At 49.0% G+C, this 18,285-nt stretch overlaps 10 protein-coding genes across 10 annotated transcripts; 5 read left to right on the forward strand and 5 right to left on the reverse strand.

Annotated features, from left to right (window-relative positions):
* Positions 1-39: 39 nt before the first annotated feature.
* On the forward strand, positions 40-531 carry KY384_003737 (uncharacterized protein; the record flags this gene model as incomplete). The annotated part of the gene is made up of 1 exon (XM_044812250.1): positions 40-531. One exon carries the CDS (start codon positions 40-42, stop codon positions 529-531), a length of 492 nt encoding a protein of 163 aa, XP_044671383.1.
* A 160-nt stretch (positions 532-691) lies between these two features.
* On the reverse strand, positions 692-1,633 carry KY384_003738 (uncharacterized protein; the record flags this gene model as incomplete). Its single annotated transcript, XM_044812251.1, has 1 exon — positions 692-1,633. One exon carries the CDS (start codon positions 1,631-1,633, stop codon positions 692-694), a length of 942 nt encoding a protein of 313 aa, XP_044671384.1.
* Positions 1,634-1,891: 258 nt separating this feature from the next.
* On the forward strand, positions 1,892-3,635 carry KY384_003739 (uncharacterized protein; the record flags this gene model as incomplete). Its single annotated transcript, XM_044812252.1, has 3 exons — positions 1,892-2,014; positions 2,365-2,818; positions 2,902-3,635. 3 exons carry the CDS (start codon positions 1,892-1,894, stop codon positions 3,633-3,635), a joined length of 1,311 nt encoding a protein of 436 aa, XP_044671385.1.
* A 971-nt stretch (positions 3,636-4,606) lies between these two features.
* KY384_003740 (uncharacterized protein) lies at positions 4,607-6,356 on the reverse strand (the record flags this gene model as incomplete). Its single annotated transcript, XM_044812253.1, has 5 exons — positions 4,607-5,309; positions 5,359-5,755; positions 5,810-5,840; positions 5,891-6,137; positions 6,199-6,356. The coding sequence occupies 5 exons, from the start codon at positions 6,354-6,356 to the stop codon at positions 4,607-4,609; spliced, it is 1,536 nt and encodes a 511-aa protein (XP_044671386.1).
* Positions 6,357-6,425: 69 nt separating this feature from the next.
* On the forward strand, positions 6,426-7,277 carry KY384_003741 (uncharacterized protein; the record flags this gene model as incomplete). The annotated part of the gene is made up of 3 exons (XM_044812254.1): positions 6,426-6,663; positions 6,804-7,040; positions 7,090-7,277. 3 exons carry the CDS (start codon positions 6,426-6,428, stop codon positions 7,275-7,277), a joined length of 663 nt encoding a protein of 220 aa, XP_044671387.1.
* Positions 7,278-7,853: 576 nt separating this feature from the next.
* On the reverse strand, positions 7,854-8,519 carry YOP1 (ER membrane protein DP1/Yop1; the record flags this gene model as incomplete). Its single annotated transcript, XM_044812255.1, has 5 exons — positions 7,854-7,915; positions 7,971-8,034; positions 8,088-8,096; positions 8,156-8,362; positions 8,469-8,519. 5 exons carry the CDS (start codon positions 8,517-8,519, stop codon positions 7,854-7,856), a joined length of 393 nt encoding a protein of 130 aa, XP_044671388.1.
* A 619-nt stretch (positions 8,520-9,138) lies between these two features.
* On the forward strand, positions 9,139-11,865 carry KY384_003743 (uncharacterized protein; the record flags this gene model as incomplete). The annotated part of the gene is made up of 2 exons (XM_044812256.1): positions 9,139-9,683; positions 9,873-11,865. 2 exons carry the CDS (start codon positions 9,139-9,141, stop codon positions 11,863-11,865), a joined length of 2,538 nt encoding a protein of 845 aa, XP_044671389.1.
* A 761-nt stretch (positions 11,866-12,626) lies between these two features.
* KY384_003744 (uncharacterized protein) lies at positions 12,627-14,258 on the reverse strand (the record flags this gene model as incomplete). Its single annotated transcript, XM_044812257.1, has 3 exons — positions 12,627-13,353; positions 13,404-14,173; positions 14,256-14,258. The coding sequence occupies 3 exons, from the start codon at positions 14,256-14,258 to the stop codon at positions 12,627-12,629; spliced, it is 1,500 nt and encodes a 499-aa protein (XP_044671390.1).
* Positions 14,259-14,738: 480 nt separating this feature from the next.
* Positions 14,739-16,122, forward strand: KY384_003745 (uncharacterized protein; the record flags this gene model as incomplete). Its single annotated transcript, XM_044812258.1, has 4 exons — positions 14,739-14,868; positions 14,924-14,981; positions 15,034-15,205; positions 15,256-16,122. 4 exons carry the CDS (start codon positions 14,739-14,741, stop codon positions 16,120-16,122), a joined length of 1,227 nt encoding a protein of 408 aa, XP_044671391.1.
* Positions 16,123-16,530: 408 nt separating this feature from the next.
* On the reverse strand, positions 16,531-18,122 carry KY384_003746 (uncharacterized protein; the record flags this gene model as incomplete). The annotated part of the gene is made up of 4 exons (XM_044812259.1): positions 16,531-16,817; positions 16,893-17,651; positions 17,840-18,032; positions 18,093-18,122. The coding sequence occupies 4 exons, from the start codon at positions 18,120-18,122 to the stop codon at positions 16,531-16,533; spliced, it is 1,269 nt and encodes a 422-aa protein (XP_044671392.1).
* Positions 18,123-18,285: the final 163 nt, after the last annotated feature.

The following is an 18,285-nucleotide window of genomic DNA, read 5'->3' on the forward strand; positions in this document are numbered from 1 at the left end:
CTTCGCATGTTCGGCACGGACTTCGACTTAATAAGCAGAATGTTTCCTGGGAAGACTAGGCACGCTATCAAACGGAAATTCGTGAAGGAGGAAAGACTCGACTATCCACGAATCAAAGCAACCTTATTGGGGAAAAAAGTACCCGTGGTTCTGGAAGAGTACGAAAAGATGACAGGCGCAGAGTATGAAGATCCGGCAGAGTTAGACAAGATCATGGAGGACGATCGTAAGCAATTGGAAGAGGAACAGGCGGCTGAAAAGGCAGCCATGGAGGAAGCGGAGAGACAAAGAGAAGAGGTTGCTGCGGCTGAACGTGCCGCTGCTGCCGAAGATAATTCGGGCCACGAAAGCGGTGGCAAAGGAAAGAAAAGGAAAGGTAAGAAAGGAAAGAGAAAAGAAAGGGGACAGGACGGAGCGCGCCTGCGACGATCGAGAAAGAAGAAGGATATAGGCCTCGGTGGAGATGGCTTCTTGATGGGAGTCGAAGATCCAGTGAGTCGAGCCGTCACGCAGGCGACGGCACAGAATTGAAGAGATGACAAAAATCCGAAATGAAAAAGAAGACGAAACCTTGACCAAGTGCTGGAAAGGGCGGTGGCGAAGATAGCTTGATATAAGCAGAACTATACCCAAGCCGAACTGGCTTTGAAACACTATGCCTGAGTAGAAACACTAGCTTGACGAGACGATATCACCTCCTTGATGTGCCTCCAAATCCTGTGCTTTCATATCTGCTGGAGCCAAGACTTGAGCTTGAAGAGGAGCTTCTCGATGGCCCAGGTGCTCCGGTACCCCATCTAGAGCTACCCTCTCCATTGCCCCACGTATCTTGAGGTCTGGGCTGCTGTTGTCGAGTCCCACTGCCTCTGTTTCCAGCCATATAGCCTGCTGCACCTCCACCCAAAGCTCCCGTCCAGAACCCAGGTCTCCAGCCTTCTTGCGCTGGAGCTCCTCGCGCAGATCGTGGCGACGAATAGGTTTTGGGTTTGGACGGCGGTGGATGGTCGTCATATGGAGGAGGAGGGTCATCGCCTCCTCCGCCGTCTCCAAATCCTCCAAAGCCGACTCCTGGTCGTCGGGCGGGTCCGTCTCGGAAGAAGGCAGCGTACACCATCCAGATTACCACGGCAATGAACGCAAGCCAGAACAACAAAGCCATCGCATCGCCACCCTTTGATCTCCCAGGAAATTCGTCCCAAAGACCCGAACCCTTCTTCCCATACTTTTCCTCTCCGAGCTTCGTCAGCATCAGCCTATACTCCACGCCACAGCTTCCTTTCAACACGTAAGGATCATTAGGCCCGCTGAAGCCTTCGCAGGAAACATCGGTACTGCCAAGCTTGAATTCCGCGGGCAGCGAAGCTGTGCAGGTCCACTCGACGTCTGCTTCATCATATGAAGAGCCGGCGTTTTTGCAGCGGAGAACGTCAATCTCATAGAGGTCCTTAGCCGTACCGCCCAGGCATTTCAGTTGTGACACTGGTGAGACACGATTATGAGCAGCTTTGAGACCTTGACGAAGAGTGAGGGTTTTGATAGACGAGAGAAGGACTCGCTCGGGTTGCCGACGAGCGGCGGAGGCAAGTGTGAAGAGAGAGAGGGCAATGTAGAGAAGGCCTGTGGGGAGAATCATGGCTGCAGCATGATATAGGAATGACCAAGTACTAGATTAGATGTATAGATGGAACATGGTACCTTAGGCAGTAGAGAAGAGAAAGACAATTAAACAGGTGGTCTCTCTTCTCTGACGGCCAAGACAGCCTTACGCGGGCAAGGCGGGGAAAGTGCGAGACTGCCGGGTATCCAATGTGACATTTTTCCAGTCCGGAGCCTGTACATGACTTCGTTAGAAGATTGCATTCACCTAGGTACTCGTCACCACCTAGCTATCATGAGGAGACGAGTGACATTCATCATACCCAAAGGTCACGATTTTGACGAAAAAGACCTCTTGATTTCTCAAGACAAAATCCACATCAAGAACTTGCAAGCTGCTCGTGAAGACCGCATAACTGTAGGCTTGTACGAACTTCCACAAGAGGTATTTCTCGCGTCCGTACTCTCCTTGAGTTTTTTCACTCCGTTGACTGCTTCAGCTGTGGCGGGCTCTCAGGCAATTACATGAGCTGCACATTAAATGGGTTTCTTCAAAGCCATGTCAACTCATTTCTCCGTTTGTTTCTCGACTCCCTTCAGGTCTTCATATTTTCTATACCCCATTGAAGAGACAAAAGATGTATGTATACGTTACAAACGCTGTCATCCAACCATCCCAGGTCTGACATTCTCCAGTGATCTTTTCTGCCCCCTCCTGTGTAAGACTTTTACTTCCTTAGCTATCAACTGTACTGCCCCTGAGGTCAGTTAAGTATATCTCAGACTCTCCGCATGACTAACGCTTTGAAGCGATTTTTTTCTCAACCCTCTGTACTCTCTGAGCGATTTGCATCTAGCGCAAGTTTTCAGTATTATCAAGGCCTTCTTAGTTCTACCAGTCTATCCAACTACATTGAAGAAACAATCTGCTCGAAGAAAGATAGCGCATGTCGTCATGATGCGGAGAGAATAAAATCTGCTGACTATTTCGACATCGACTATGATACAATATCACAATCCTTCACTTTCACTGCGTACTTTGGTCGAGCTCATCCTGTGGACGCAACAGGACAAATTACAAAACCATGGAACGAATACATAGGTGATTTCAATGGCTCTGTAGCAACCGAAATTGGCATCTTGAGCAGCCAAAAATCTACAGAGCCCGAAGAATTGTCCCTTGGAGGTTCGTTGGTACAACTTAGCAAAGATACCAGATCAAGTATGTGGCTGCCTTGATTCTGAAAGCAACCGCTGACAACATAGAATCAACACTCTTCTCTTTCCCATCGCGTCATCATACAGTGAGCTCGAGAAGCCTCTCGACGTTCTCCACCAATTTTGTAAAGCCAACCGGACTGCATCCAACTTTGCGCCTTACTTTCCCGCGGCCACTACCGCCTCCTGCGCCAACCTGTGGATTGCTCAGCTATCTCACGCTACCATCAACATTCTTCGTCGACAAGTACCAAATTTCATCGACCAATTTCCTAGCATCAAACAACCTGAAAGCGCTGCGCGCTTTATCCGGCGAGACTGATCTGGAAGCACCAGAGTGGGCTACTTCTCAATGGGGCTCAGCCATGCTACTTGAGCTTGCCCCTTCAGCAAACGCGAAGGGTGCCTGGTCGGCTGAGATCCCGCTTCAACTTCGTTACTCATCCTCGGACAGTTCAGGAATCAGTAATGATTTACCAGGGCAAGTACAGGCCTCCGTGCCCTGGCCAGCGGTTTTCTGGGCTTGCCCTGCGGAGGAAGGTACGAAAATGAGCGTCAACCCCTTTGATCGAGTGAGTCTGGGCTATGACGGCTTGTTTGGGCCAAGGACCATGTTCTATCACTTACGGCCTTTGAGCAATGATTCATTGGTCGAAAAACTTTCTGTACCTGTGTTGGATCTGGGAGAAACCCAATATGTAGCAAGTACGACTATACTAGCAGTGATGGCGAGCTTTCTGTGGGCTTCCTGGTTGTTGGCTCGGTCGCTGTATATTCGTGAAAAATCCAGAAGTCCTACGCAAGCAAAGAAAGACAATTAAGCGTACGTGTACAGCTACGTCTGACTGAATCAATTTTGCAATTTACAATTTGGAGCAGCTGTGTCCGGTCAAAGCTTAAAGTATCGGGTGCTTGCCCGAGATATAGGTAGTATACCATTAGATCTAGTAGCAAGCTGCTTCACATAAGCCTCGCTCGGATTAATGAGATGTCAGTCGCATTGAAAGCAGACGATTCAATGCTTCAGTCTTCTACTCGGTCATTTTTCTCGAAATTGACATCCCACATGTCTGGCAAGGTCTTCAATTTCGTCTCCAAACCTCGGATTTTGTTAAGCTTCTCCAAACAAAACATGTTCGTGCTTGACCATAATTCATAAGGTATCTCTTTCAACTGCAATACCAGGGTTTTAGAACGGAGCATGATAGACGACCTTGTATCTGCTGATTTTCAATGCTTGAGTCAGCACACGGCAAAAAAGGAGAAAGAGTACGAGCAACGATCTATTCTCTCTGAAAATTCAGAGAAGCCGTTTAAATCAAGCTCGTCTCGCCGGCAAGCGCCATCGTCTACCAAGACGGTGTCTGATGTACGCTCGCTCTGAAACTCATAAGCTCAGATACTAATATCGACCTTCAAAGGAATGAAGACAGAGTAAGAGAGCGAGAGTTTGGCAAGAGAAGCAAACTCATAGAATGGATTGACTTTTCTCATCATAAAATCAAGATAATAGGGGTCAGAGAGGGCTCACATTCAGATTGAGGCCAGCAAAGAAGTCTGCTCATGGAGACGCGTTGGAGGCTGCTCATTCGCTGACCCTTAGATGCGCTCGAAGCTGTACCTTCATCGCCATAGGTTCGACGAGGTCAGTTTCACCAGCTTGTTAAGTATCCCAATCTGCCAAGCATGATCTCAGTAGACGGAAGCTACGAGTTTTGTCGCCAAGCCGACGGAAGGAGGATGTTGTATGGTAGGCTGATTATTAGATTGTATTACTAGTGCAGTGATTTCTTCAGAATCCACCAACTCGATTCCATGCTTTTTCGAACCCAGTCCAGGCAGCATCGATAGCACCAGCAGCTTTGTTCATGATGCCCCAATTTGCTTGCGTATTAGTACGGCTAGAGAGATTATCGTCTACTATCCCCTGAGCTGAATCAGGCTGTGGGGTTATGATCTCCTGTGAAGCTGCAACAAGATCAAAATTGCAGCTGTAGATGAGCGCCGCAAACGCTTCTAAATCATCCACGCTCTCCAAGATTTGGACATATTCATTCGGCATACCGTTGCCAATCTTATGCGCTTCTCTGGTCAAAACAGCTAGTATTGTAGCTAATTTGGCGGATGCGTTACTGGGATCATCCTCCGCAATGTTTTGTATACGGACATCCGCATCCGTTTGTAATGGTCCCAGTTTGTATGCTTCAGTGCGAAGTTTTCGATCCGTCAATTCCGAAAATGCAGCATCTAGCAGAAGAGTAAGTACGTGAGTGAATAATGGCGAATCGATAAGGTCTGCTGTTTCATCAAGTATGCGTCGCAACGGTGGGGATGATATTTCGTTCGATGAATTTGGGAGAGCAGAAATAGATGGCACATCCAGAGTTGCTTCACTGTTAGATCCAGCTGGAGCATCCGTAGAAACGCCGGATTCTTGGAGTACAGAGACTTCTGCATCTCGCGGAGGAAGCAAGTATGGAAGCCACTTGCAAGCGCTATTTCGCTGTCAGTATATAGGGCAGTGAGGATGCTGGGAGAGCGCACCTCCTGTCCTCAGCACTCGCGCCTTCTACATGTTTTCGGACTTCAAGGATGAGATTTGAAAGCTTCTCCATAGGTACATCTTCTGTAGGTTTAAGAGGGCCAAAGACCTCTTTCACGGCCGTCTCCACCTTCATCATCAACTGTCGCCATCCTCTGTGCAAGAGCCACCAGCTGAATGTCAGATATTTACGATTTGTCTCGAAATCGTTATCATATGACCTCTCTGCATTACCATCCTCTCGATTCTCGAGACTGATGATTGGGCTCTTGGTTGAGATTGACACTTGGGACACAACGCTGGACAGGTAGTTCCTGCGACCAAGCAGATTCAACTGAACTCGAGTGAGTAGTGTCAGAAGTGTGACCGTATAGATGAGCGTGAAGGCTCTCGTGATAGCTTTGTTGGTTTAGTACATCATATTGGGCATTTGCTGCTCGCTGCAGCACTCACAATTGATCTTCAACTCTGTCCACAATTGAACCTTCGTTTTGGCAGGCCACGTATCCCCCCTAAGGAGCTGCTAGTCTCTACCTGGCTTGCGTGAACATAACTTTCGCTCGAAAGGCTCTTGCCATCTTCTTCAGTCGTACTGAGAGCTGCTGATGACTCTGAAGGGGCAAGCTCCGAAGCGCCAGCGCTCCGACCTAGCCTCTCGGCCTTCCTCTGCTGAAGCTCCTGCGTGATTGATTCCGATGGTAATGCATCAAGAATGTTTTCAGTGACCGTAGGCAGGAGTTCTAGAACGGTGATGGTGCAATCCTCTTGGTTTTGCTGGAATCTTCGTCGCAAGCTCCACAAAATCAGTCGGGAAAACCGCTGGGCTTGGGTGTAAAGCTTACTTTTCTTTGGCCACACGACCACTTGCCATGCGTTCCTTTGCTTCTGCAAGCTTTGAGATAACATATTGACCTGCAACATAGCCAGCCCCTACTACACCCAATCCAATGGCGAAGTTGGTCTGATTTTTGCGCAGCCAGCGCTTTGTAGCTGTAATCATCTTTGGGATCTTCAAGCACTATACTGCGCAATGGTTACCGCAGCATTCCCAAGCTTGCCACGATCTAAGATGGCGAGCATGAGATATTTTGACATCGAAGGAGCTGAGATTCTGTGGCCGGGGACGGCCGAGGCACCAAATGGCGGGGCGCCGGCGTGGCCGGGGCTAGTCTTCCCAGGCGTCGTGCTCGCCGACTTTCCAAGCGTCCTGTATCGACACCTCTCATTGATTATGGAACAGCGCAAACCTCCAGAATACTTGATTGAGGTTTTTGCAGATCCGACATGTATCAAGGACGTAGTTCGCGGTAGGTTTCCCCACGCTCTACTCATTGAATGCAGCTCATGCGCTCTAGGCATACTCCACACAATATTCTTCCACCGTTATTTCCCCCCATACGGCCTTCTACATTGGACGTCCTAGACTTTACTCTCCCTTACGTCGCAGAACCTGAACTCGAAACTTTGATCGACACTCGAGTTGGTCAGCTGGTTAGGCAGTTGAACTCCACGTCGTCCCCCAAAAGCAGCATTCGCGGGACTCTGACTGTCCATTTCTTCGAGAAGAAGAGACGGAAAGGAAGCAGTGGACTAGGCTGGTTCACGACAGCAAAAGGGGATGAAGAGATATGCTGGGAGAAATGGACCTTAGAAGTCACCCTTGCGACACCAAGGACAGAAGACGGTCAGTCTTTGGATAGTACGTACCGGAGTCTTTGCTGAAATTTGCTCAGAACGTATAAAGGTCATGAGGGCTATTGGATCGTCACTGCAGAAGACGGCAATGAATATTGTGACCATTGTCAATCGTGACAAGGAACACATCCCTCTAATTACTACCTACGAGTCAAATCCATTCCCATATAGCATTGATATCAATCCACGTGTGGAGGGCTGGGGCAAGGGTATCGGCATGTTTTGAAGGGGCATGAAGCTCAAGCAATATTTATGAAGTAACAGCTATAATGCTTAGGTGCTCACTGTTGAATCCCGGACGAGACCTGCACCTGGGCACGTGAAGCAGCTTGCGAGAAATCAGCAACACTGGGATCTCCACGTTCAGGGCTGAACGCCAGCGTTTTTTGAAATAATACTCTGAAGACTATGAAACGTTTTCTAGACTTGCGAACGCTTTGAGACGTCCTAATATTGAGCCGGTATTGTTATTCCCATCAGATTAGGGCTACTCCTAGTAAAGCCATGACGCCCATTCTCTATAAGCCCCCTCTTGTACCGATTTCATTCTGTTCATCCACGGAAGTGTATCGTCGTTCCCTTGCGTAAGTGCCTCGAATCAAGCGCTTGCGAAGTCGCGATCGTGGGGCTTTAAGTGGCATGGGGCTTGGTAGCCTGATCGGCTTGGGAGCGAAGATTGCCAGAAGTCGATCCTTCGTGGAAGAAGCGGGAGAAAACAGGCTGAATCAGGGACCGAAAGACGATTTGAGCACCACTGCCAGCACAGTGAGCTGCGATGATAATACTGATACCATACTATAACTTACCCTGTCTGAGGGAGAGCCATCCACAAAACAAGCACAAATTTAAAGGTATAATAAAAGGCTTTCGAGAGTCAGTCGCTACCACAGGGCCAAATATCTCAGCATTGTTGACTTACGAAACCAGTAAACAGCGCTGACAGCGCTCTCGAACACGGTCAAAAAGGCATATACCACCCAGTACTACCGACTTTTAGTCATGCCAGCCAAATGAGTAGAGTGAGAGTTTCCCTTACAGTCAGCCACTGCATATGAATTAGTATTGTGATTTGAGTCCTCTATTATTGGGATCTTTATCACGTACTTGAGTGTCATCGGTCTTGCTTGAACTGAACAATGCTTCCAGCGAGTAGTATCCTGGGATGAGGAATCCAGCGAAATTGACGAGGAAACCGCCAGCGATGTTGAAGAAGACGAGAAAGAAATAGACCCCGAGCAGACCAAGGATAGCGTAGACCTTAGGTACGGACGTTTGTCTCTCGAAATTATTCAGCGCAGGATACTTTGATAGCTACCGGCAGCATCAGCATTGTCAAATAAACAGATGCTCGAATGCTCATGATTCAGAGAATGACTGAATCAACAAGAGGCTGTCACAAGTTACGAGAGCGACGTACTTCCTTATCAAGCTGTCCAATTTGATGTTGTGCCTTGTCTTGAAAAGACATGATAGCGAGTCAAGGAATGCTCTCGACGGGAAGAAGTGTGTAGATTCCAAGTGGAGTCTTATCTGTAGCGGATTTGTTCAAAGGTGTGTCTTATCCTGATGAGACTGATGTTGAGAAAAGCTGGTCAAAACGCTCAGAAGTCTGGCTTGCATCATTCGGTGGGTCTAGTCCTACCCGGCTCTAGCGGGCTTGGCAGCTGGTCTCTGTTGTGCCGAGCAACCATTGTATTGTAAACATTGATATCGGAGGACTTACTCGCAAAAGATTTAGTTCGACGACAGCGGCGCATGAGCGACTTCCTGTCATAGTAACAGTCGATTTTCTGTTCCATTCATTCGACATCCTGATTCCGAATCACAAACTCCTTTGCGACCAATCTCGCTGGCTCGCCCTTTCCATCTTTGGTTTGTCTGTGTTGACCAGAGCACCCGGGGAATTTCTCTACGCTACATGCAGTCTTCCTGTCGATACCACATACCGCAAGAGCTTTGACGTTCGTTCTCTGTATTCGTCTATCTAGGGGCCACTCTTGTGCAGTTGACCGTTTTTGTCCACGGCTGTTGCTTTCTAGCAAATGTTGGATTGATCAGCTTTCGCATACCAAGATTCTCCGTCACTCATGGCCCCCGGAGCCACCAGACACAGATCTACTCCCTCAGCCTCTACGACAAGCAGTCGACCTAGACCAGTCTCACGAGCGTCCACTACCAGCATCAATACTCCACTGGAGCAATCAACGCAGTCCTATCAGCATGTCTTCCAGTTTATTCACCCTAAACCCGACCAACCTGGTCAGACACCTGTGGCTCAGATCAGCCCTGAAGAGATGATAGCCCGTTCAGAGCAGCAACTGATCAACCCAGAGCAGAGCTACACTGACCCATCGATGCAACACCAGTTACCCCAATCGAGGGCCATGAGCGTAGATACCTCATACAGCGGAAATTTTGACGCTTACAGACCATCGCTGCAGCGGTTTCGGTCCCAGGATGGCAAGGAGAGCCAGTCTTTCCCAACAGTTGGCGAGAATAAAGCTCAGATTGGAGCAGAGTCGCAGGATGCTCAGAGGAAGCCCAAGGCAAATGCCTCAAGCCAAGCAAACGACCAAGAATTACGACGACTATTCCGAGAGAATCGTCAAAGAGATCTAAAGGAGGTCGCAGGGTCCGTACTTGCAAACGAGCGGGGACCCAAATCGGAAAAGACAAAGCAGATCTTTGCAATGATTTGGTATAATTGGAAAATCTAAGTCGTGATCAACACGCTGACAGATGCTCGTAGGCTGAATTGTGTTTGCCGAAGAAGCACAAGCTCCGTACCAAGGAACCGAGTGTATGCCCAATACGCTCAAAGGTGCGGTACTGAGCGTGTGCCTTTGCTGAATCCAGCCTCATTCGGCAAACTCGTCCGAATAATCTTTCCTGATATAACCACACGGAGGTTGGGAATGCGGGGCGAGTCAAAATATCATTATGTCGACTTGGAGCTTGTAACAGACGAACCAGATGCCGAGGCGCCTATTGCCTCCAAGACTATGGAGGACTTTACTGGTCCGATGACTGAAAGTGTAAGACTGGACCAACAGGGTCAAGCGGATACAGCTGAATTTCCTTCCCCGGATCTGTCTCTGCCACCTCCTCGATTGGGTCGTCCGTCACGGAAAGTCGCGAAAGGCCACCTGTATCTGGACGCCAGTCTCCCAGACCTTCAGCAAGGACCGTCAAGACACAATATGATTAGTCGGCAGCTCAAATTCGCCGAAGAGGCTAACGATGTATTCCTGGACGAAGCACCCGTTGAATTGCCAGATATCCAGAACTATCTTCCTGCTGGCACTGACACTGATACGGCAGCTGCATTGAAAGCACTATATCGTTCCCACTGTGTCTCAATCATCGATTGTGTTCGATTTTGCAAAGAGAGATCGTTCTGGCATTCTTTCTCTTCCTTCCATGGAACGCTGACCGTCCCATGTCAGAAGCTCTTCGCTCATCCCAATCTGGCACCTTGGATACGGGAATGTGACTGGCTGATGTATCAGAAGATGATTAATTTCGTCTCACCACTGGCTCTACAGGTCATGCCGGAGGTTGTTACCAACGTTTTCCAGACAATTTCCGACAATCTTGGGCGCCATGTGTTGAGTACATTCTCATCCCACCCTAAGCATGTTCAGGACGCAAAGCATGGTCCAGCCATTATCTTCGCAGGATTGCTGAGTCGGTTGCTCCGTGTTAATGCGGCATCACATGCTGCAGCCCATATTCTGGGTAACGACGCAACTCGTCAACAAATGTGGCATGACTGGGTACACCACGTGAAACCCACCGTAGTTGCTGAAACTTGCTTGCCGGGCGTAGGCTATTCGCGAACCGTGCAAATTCTGACCAGTGAATTACGACAGCTCCTTTCTCCCCTTTCAATGACTTCATACTCGAGTATGCAGCAGATTTACAGGACAGTGGAAGGTGATACATTTGGAAAAACCTCAAATCTCCAGAGTCTAGATGATAGTTCGACGAGCTCAGTTCTAGATCGATGGGTGACATTCTTGCATAGTCTACCCTCTAGATTCCCAAATGCAGATCCGCGGACATTGCTACATTGCGTCAGTGATGTCGGAACGGCAGCATTACGAGACATCACCATGGCAACTGCTGTCAGCTTTGGTCAATGGACCGTAGCGAAGGTATGGGTTGATGAGATGCTGCAGTGGCTCGCAGAAAAGGGAGGCTTCTTAGACACTTCACCAAGCAGTACCGAGATGAGACCGAAAAAACGCTCCGCGGAGGACGCAGGATTCAGTATTGATCCAGGAGCTCCAATCTCGAGGCCAAGAACTAGCACTGCAGGCGCTGGGCCTGGATATGAACTAGATATCAGCAATCAAAGAACACAACACAAAGCAGCCGCTCCTAGTCTCACCCAAAGCCATCAGTTTCACCCGCACGAGCCGTCTTATTTTGGATTCTGTGAGCACCATCCAACGCATCGAGGTACATTTCCCCCAAAGCCTTCGTCCGCGGGGCAGGAACCTCCTTCGCGAACCCACGAACATCAACATCCTCGCCCCAACTCTCAACGAAACAGTGAGCAGAACTCTCGTGAGCCAACTAAACAGCATGAGATACGGTCTCAGGACTGTAGCCCTCAGCAAGTTGGCCACAGTATATTGCCGCCATCCTTGACGAAAGAAATGCAATACGACGACACTAATGACGACAGTGGTATTGGGCTCGACCTAGACCTACCCCAGCAACAGACCCCTCCACGGACGCTGGCTGACTACGGTGGTTTCGTGACGACCCACACGAACTCGGATCCAGCTGATGTGGTGGTATGTTGACAATTGATTTCTGATATGACTTATGATTCTGCATGAAGCAAAGCGGAAATTTCATAGTATTGGATAGTGCAAAAGTGCCGAATGATAGCTCAAAATTTCTAGCATCGCTATTGAAGTATTCCCTGAAACCAGGGCAGGCTGAGGTGTAGAGAGGAAAGTTGGTGGTATTGCATTGTTTGGCTTCGACCACGGAACAGCAGACGCTTACTTTGGGTATCTGTTGTTGTCATCAATCTTTGACTACTATTTGGTAGGGTTGTGCAGAATCGTTTCTGGGAGGCATGGAATGTCGAATATGATTGATACCATATGCTAGCGTAGGAGTTACTCGCTCGACCAACCTGTAGCCTTCTTTCGCAGAGAGAAAAATTGGTCTACAGAGTTTACTGCATTTTATCTCACGCTTCATATTGCAAGCCTTTTTTGATTCTGACCTTCATCAATATCGGCGAACGAATCAAGGTATCCCGATCAGTGAGCTTGGCCCCTGTCGATCATCAAGAATGCCCATCCATCACGATTTACAGTAGGCTACTTAATACTCGTGAAAGATCGTTAAATTGTTCAGGCTAGATCATAACATCTGAGTCGCAGGAAACATCCTGGGCCCGGCAAAGCCATGAGCGATGACGCTTTGAATATCGATATTCTTGTTGCAAGGACTCCACAGCTTTAAGAGTATATATTTACCAGCACTGACGCGCTCTGTTAGTCCGCGCGAATACATGGAAGACGGACGTTCCAGGATCGAGGATAAAGACTTACACAGGTGGCTCGAATGAGATACTGACGACGCTCTTGTCTTTTTCGATGAAGAATTCTGCGTGAGGGGCGAGGACGTCCTCCATTGCAACTTTGCATTCTTCGTCATCTACGACCTCGAAGGTCGAAGGCGTAGATTTTCGTCTGCCCCTCCGCATTTGATAGGGTAGCCGGTTGGGCGATAGACCAAGCCTCCTTTCTCGCATCGCTCGGTCGAAGGTTTCGTCCGCATCCTCCTCCGAAGTTGGGGAGACGGTGTTCGGCATGTGCTCGCGATTGTAGCGATCAGCAAGCGTTGCAGGAGACGATTCTTCCTCTTCGTCTCCGGAAGGATCGTTGCAATGAGACGTTACTATGAAACCCTGATTTACGACGGCGACGTTTGAGGGTGACATTCGTCGTTCGATACTCTCTGGGTCTACTTCATATCTGTTCGGTGCTTGATATGCCGTGGATATTGGATACCTGGGATATGGTTCTGAGATTCTCCAGTCATTCCTATGAAAGGTCCGTAACATGATGTCCGAAACGGGAGGTGGAACTGATCGTGCAGCGCTGTCTCTTCGGCGCGAGATCGGCCGGCTTGATGAGAGTGGTGTCGAACAACTGAGAGACCCTTCTCCAGACTCACAGTCGCTAGGGTACTCAGAACAAAGATGATATGGTGATGTCCGGGACAGAAGGTCCTTGCTAGTCATGGAGATGAAGATCATACCTTCTTGTATACTACTAGGCTGTCAAATGCCGCTGTCTCATCTCATGCGAGGTGAACTTACGGCGCGGTGAAGCCACTCTCGGGAGCTTTGATGACCAGCTTTTTTAATTCGAAGGAAGCCTCTCCTACATGTTTGAGTATAATGTTGCAATGGCCTCGATCTGTGCAATAAACACTTTTATCGTTGCAGAGCATATTGTCTCTATGGTATTGGTGGCGATCTTGTTGGAAGGCTTCATTATGAAGTCCGCCGTCACATGAGTGGATTTCCATCCGCAAAGGCCCAGGCACGACCTGACCTTTCCAACCATAGCTGAAAGTTTTCGTGCCTCTAGTCAAGCGGTCCTCGTCCAGCTTACATCGTTTCCTCCTTCGATTGACTTCGGCTTCACCCGAATACTCTGCGGAAACCATGGCTGCTGATCCGACGCGCGGTAGTGTAGGTTCTGGTAAACCAACACCAAAGCTTGCGACGTGCATTGAAGTCCTGGAAGAAGCATTCGCGTTATTGTTCAGACGGCGTCGGATACGTGAGCCTACTACACGAGGTCTTATGGCCGAAGTGGGGAAATTCTGATTCGCAACTGCCTGATCTTCGTGATGTTGTCGGCGTGTGCTGGCATGTAATGCTGATATCGGACGTTGCTGTGCGAGCCGCACGTCGTGAGAGCTCCTTCGTTGCTCTACATACATTCGTTCTTGTCGCAAGAGATCGATCTGCGTTTGTGGAAAGCTGGTTTGCGTGACACGAGGATCGATGGTGGTAGGTCTATGATTCTCGGACGAGGAGTCTGTGTCGACTGATGCAGGAGGAAAATCGAAGCCGCCGGACTGGGAGAGTCGATTACACAGTTAACAAGAGGTATGATTGGCGAAGCACATTGCAAAGCAGGGCGAGGCTCATGTTGCTTACCATGATGGCGGGGGAGAAGGGCGTGCCCATGGAAATTGATTTGATTGCGGGGTTGAAGACGGACGCGGTGGAGACTCGGTAGGGCGAGACGCAGGGCACGGTCTGATCAAAGCCTCTCCTGAGTCTTTACGTACCCTCGATGTTCATCGATGGACATGGTTACAGTTGTTGCACGAGAAGGCTGGATGTTGGGCGTTGGAGCTCAGCCCTGTAGACAGACAAGGAGATGTTGCAGTCTGCCGCCGCAGCTAACGCCTCAGAGCCACCAAGGCCCCAGGGCCCAAGCGCCCAGTTTGGGGACTTTCCGCCCGGGAGGCCGTGCGCTAACAAGCGTCATCCCGCCGAAAGCCGTACGAGGGGTACCCGGGCCCTCCTAGAGCTAAAGATAAATCACGCGAATTCAAGATTCTGTACAGCAGAACTCTGAGCTCCCCCTTTAAGGGTGTCAACGTCCATCTCATCCTCCATGGTATCTCCCTAAACATGAGTGACGCAAAGTCTCACGTTCCCGAAGCCAATGGCGTCGAGCCCACCGTGGTGGCAAACACGCCCGATGTACCACCTTCGAATGAAGTCGGAACCCAAATGAATGGCAATCGGAGCATCAGTGCAGGTAATTGCGCAACTACGTCGATCGAAGCTTAGACGTCCTTGCTGAGTACATGTAGATGAGATTGCCCTCTATGACCGGCAGATTCGGCTGTGGGGCGTTCAAGCCCAAGAAAAGTAACAACATTGAAGCTAATGCGCAACCTTGGCCTTCGCTCACGAGGACTAGACTCCGCAATGCTAAGATTTTGCTCATTACCGTGCGAGCGCTCTCAAATGAGATCGCGAAAAACCTTGTGCTTGCCGGCATCGGATCCTTGACAGTGCAAGACGACCAAACCGTGAAAGACGAGGATTTGGGCGCTCAATTCTTCGTTTCCGAGGAGGATGTGGGCAAAAACGTACGCGCTCCTTCACGGCTGCGATTGCAAGTCCCTTATACTTCTCATAGAGAGCGGAGGCGGCTGCTCCTCATGTTCGAAAACTCAACCCAAGAGTGATTGTGAATGTTGAAACCCAAGATATCAGGACTAAAGACGTGGACTTCTATGTGCCCTACGATATGGTCATAGCGACTGACCTCGACCTCAAAACGCTTTCGACCATCAATGCAGCTTCAAGGCTTTCTGGTAAACCATTTTATGCAGCCGCTACCCATGGACTCTACGGCTTCATCTTCGCCGATCTTAATCAGCACCATTTCGTGATTGAGCGAGAAAAGTCTAACCGCCCAACTGTTGCCGGTCGTGAAACACCTACCAGAAATATAGTCTCAACTAGTACTAAGAGGCAGGATGGCAAAGTGATCGAAATGGTCACAAAGCAAGAGATCTACACCCCAATTCCGCTGGCAAATACATCACCTCTGCCAGAAGATCTTCGGAACTCCCGCCGTCGCAAGCTGCAGGTGCCACCCTTACTCTCCTGTCTTCGGGCTATTTGGGAATTCGAGAACATCTCCGGCAGACTTCCTGGCCCATCCATCCCAGATCTTGAATTATTCACTACCCTGGCACACCAGAAGCACCAAGAGTTACAATTACCTCCAGAAACGCTACGGCCGGAGATTCTTAGGAGCTTCATGCAAAACTTGGGAAATGAATTGGCACCTGTCACAGCATTTCTAGGAGGTCAATTGGCACAGGATGTGATAAATGTTCTCGGCCAACGGGAGCAACCTATCCAAAATTTCCTGCTCTTTGACGGCGAAGAGAGCAAGGGACCTGTGTACGCTCTGCATCCTATTTTTCCAGACATGGATGTATCTTTACCGACGCCAATGCCTGCAGCCCTCAGCACCGCCGCAACGATGGTTTGAGGCGTGTACTAATGGTGGGCAATAGAGCAATACTTGAGCTGATTGCGTTTTCAGCGTCGAATTTATGTCGCCCTGTGGAAAAAGGGCGAACAAGAATCTTGCTTTAGGATTCTAAAAGCAATGAAGACATAAGCAGAAGGAATTTGGTCACGGCTGTTGAGGAGTCATGAATGCCAGGCATGAAATAATTGATCTGGCCATCTTGAGCGATAGATAGTTGAACTTATCATCCTTTCCACGACTGTGAATGATCAAGGCGTAGGCCAGTGGATCATGTATGAGGATACAGTGTCATCTACATGAAGCGAAAGCTTTTCTCACGCTCCTCGAACCGCCTCTCGTGCCACACAAACCTGGGACCTCTTTTCAATTGAGACGAGCAACATCGCGGCCCCTCTAATTCTTTGCCTACTTGAACACCTTACCGTCAGCCCAAGGGTATTCCTTTCCATTCACTTTCACTCCGTCTTCCCATAACCACATATTTTCCAGGAACGACTTCTCCTCGGATTTGCTGGAGTCCAATTTTGTAAAGTCATAGCTCTCGTAATCGGGTGCTACATCGAAAGCTGGCAGAGCTTCCTGGCCGCGGATCACGAAAGCGCCTTGAATGACGCTGTCATTTGACTTTCCATAGACTGAGGCACATCCAAAAATGTACTTGCGTGAAGCTTCGAGACGAGCGAAGAAACCACCTGATGATGTTATGCCTTGTAAGCATGCGAATGCTACATGATCTATTCACACAAAGTATGAGAGGTTGGACATACCGATAAGGTTGCTGGTCATGAACGTCTGCGTCAGCTCCTCGTTATATTTATAGTCCACTTTCCAAAGCGAGTATTCCTCTGGGTTGTAATTCTCCCAGAACCACTTCAAAGCAACCGGAGTTTCTTCATTTGAATACGTCCGCTTCCAGTCATCAAGGACTAAGGTTGGCTTGGGTAGCGCTTCAAGAGGGTGTTTGGGCTTGGGTGCAGGTTTCGCCTCCTCCTCCTCCTCTTCCTCTTCGTCAACCTCTTTGGCCTTTGGCTTTGGTGCAGCTGCAGCCTTAGGCGCCTTCTCCTGCTTTGGCTTTTCCTCTTTGTCTTTCTTCGGGGCTTGATTCTTGAGTGCCTCGTCAATGTAGTCAATCTTAGGCGCTACGCTGGAATACATCGGCTGATTCTTCACAGTATCGTACCATCGAGTTACATTTGGGTGGTCCTCGCGCCACTGCTTATCAAAGATATATTGATAGCCGCGGCTAAGAATGCCGGCCGTGAACAGGTCAGCTAAGGTGATGCGCTCACCGACAAGGAAGGTGTGAACGAGAAGATGCTCGTCCAGGACTTTGGCGATTTTGTTGGTGCTTTTGAGGGCCTCGTCGACATTTCTTTTGTTATAGGGATCCTGGCCCAGGATTGGACGAAAATAGGCTCCAACACAAGGGAGGATTTCAGAGTTGGCGAGCGACATCCAGCGCACGATTGAGGCATAATCTTGCTTAGTTTTTCCAAGTAAAGAAGTCTTTTCGTTCTGAGATGTGACTATTGAGCATTAGTCAAATACCGCCTACGTAACTTATGTACGTTGAAAGAATGATTGAATTCTCGTGTCGGGTCAGAGTGTGAATATATCTCAACAGTAGTCTTCAGACAGGGATAACTGAAATTTAAGATTCTCATCATGCGTGTGATATTGTAAGAGTCTCTCTGTTATGAATATAAGAACCTACTGTAGATCGCGATCGCAATACATTCCGTCAACTCGTAGCCGTCTGCACCCACAAACGAAGGGATTCTTCCAAGCTTGTTGATCTTCAGGTACTCTGTTGAGAGTGGCCCTTTTCTTATGTCCTCTTCAACTTCTTCTATGTCAAGCTTGTTCGCTTGTGCAACCGCACGGATAGCAATAGAGCGTGGGTTTCCCTAACGGGAACGATATTAGCGTGGACAGCATGAAGTCGAACAGGGAAGTCTCGAGCTTACATCACGTGTGTATAGCTTTCCGAAAGACATCGTTGTTTGTGTCAAGGCTTGCTGTATGGAGACTCCTTCAGAAGAACTTTAGCTTGCTTGAAGCTCGTGGTGTGCGGCTGTCGCGCTTGTCAAGACTCATGATTCAGCCCTACAACTTTTCCAACCGTTCAGCAATGTGCTTGGTATTTTCGACTTAGTAACG

The sequence above is a fragment of the Bacidia gigantensis genome (assembly GCF_019456465.1).
Source record: "Bacidia gigantensis strain McMullin 20006 chromosome Unknown contig_180, whole genome shotgun sequence".
Classification (NCBI taxonomy): domain Eukaryota; kingdom Fungi; phylum Ascomycota; class Lecanoromycetes; order Lecanorales; family Ramalinaceae; genus Bacidia; species Bacidia gigantensis.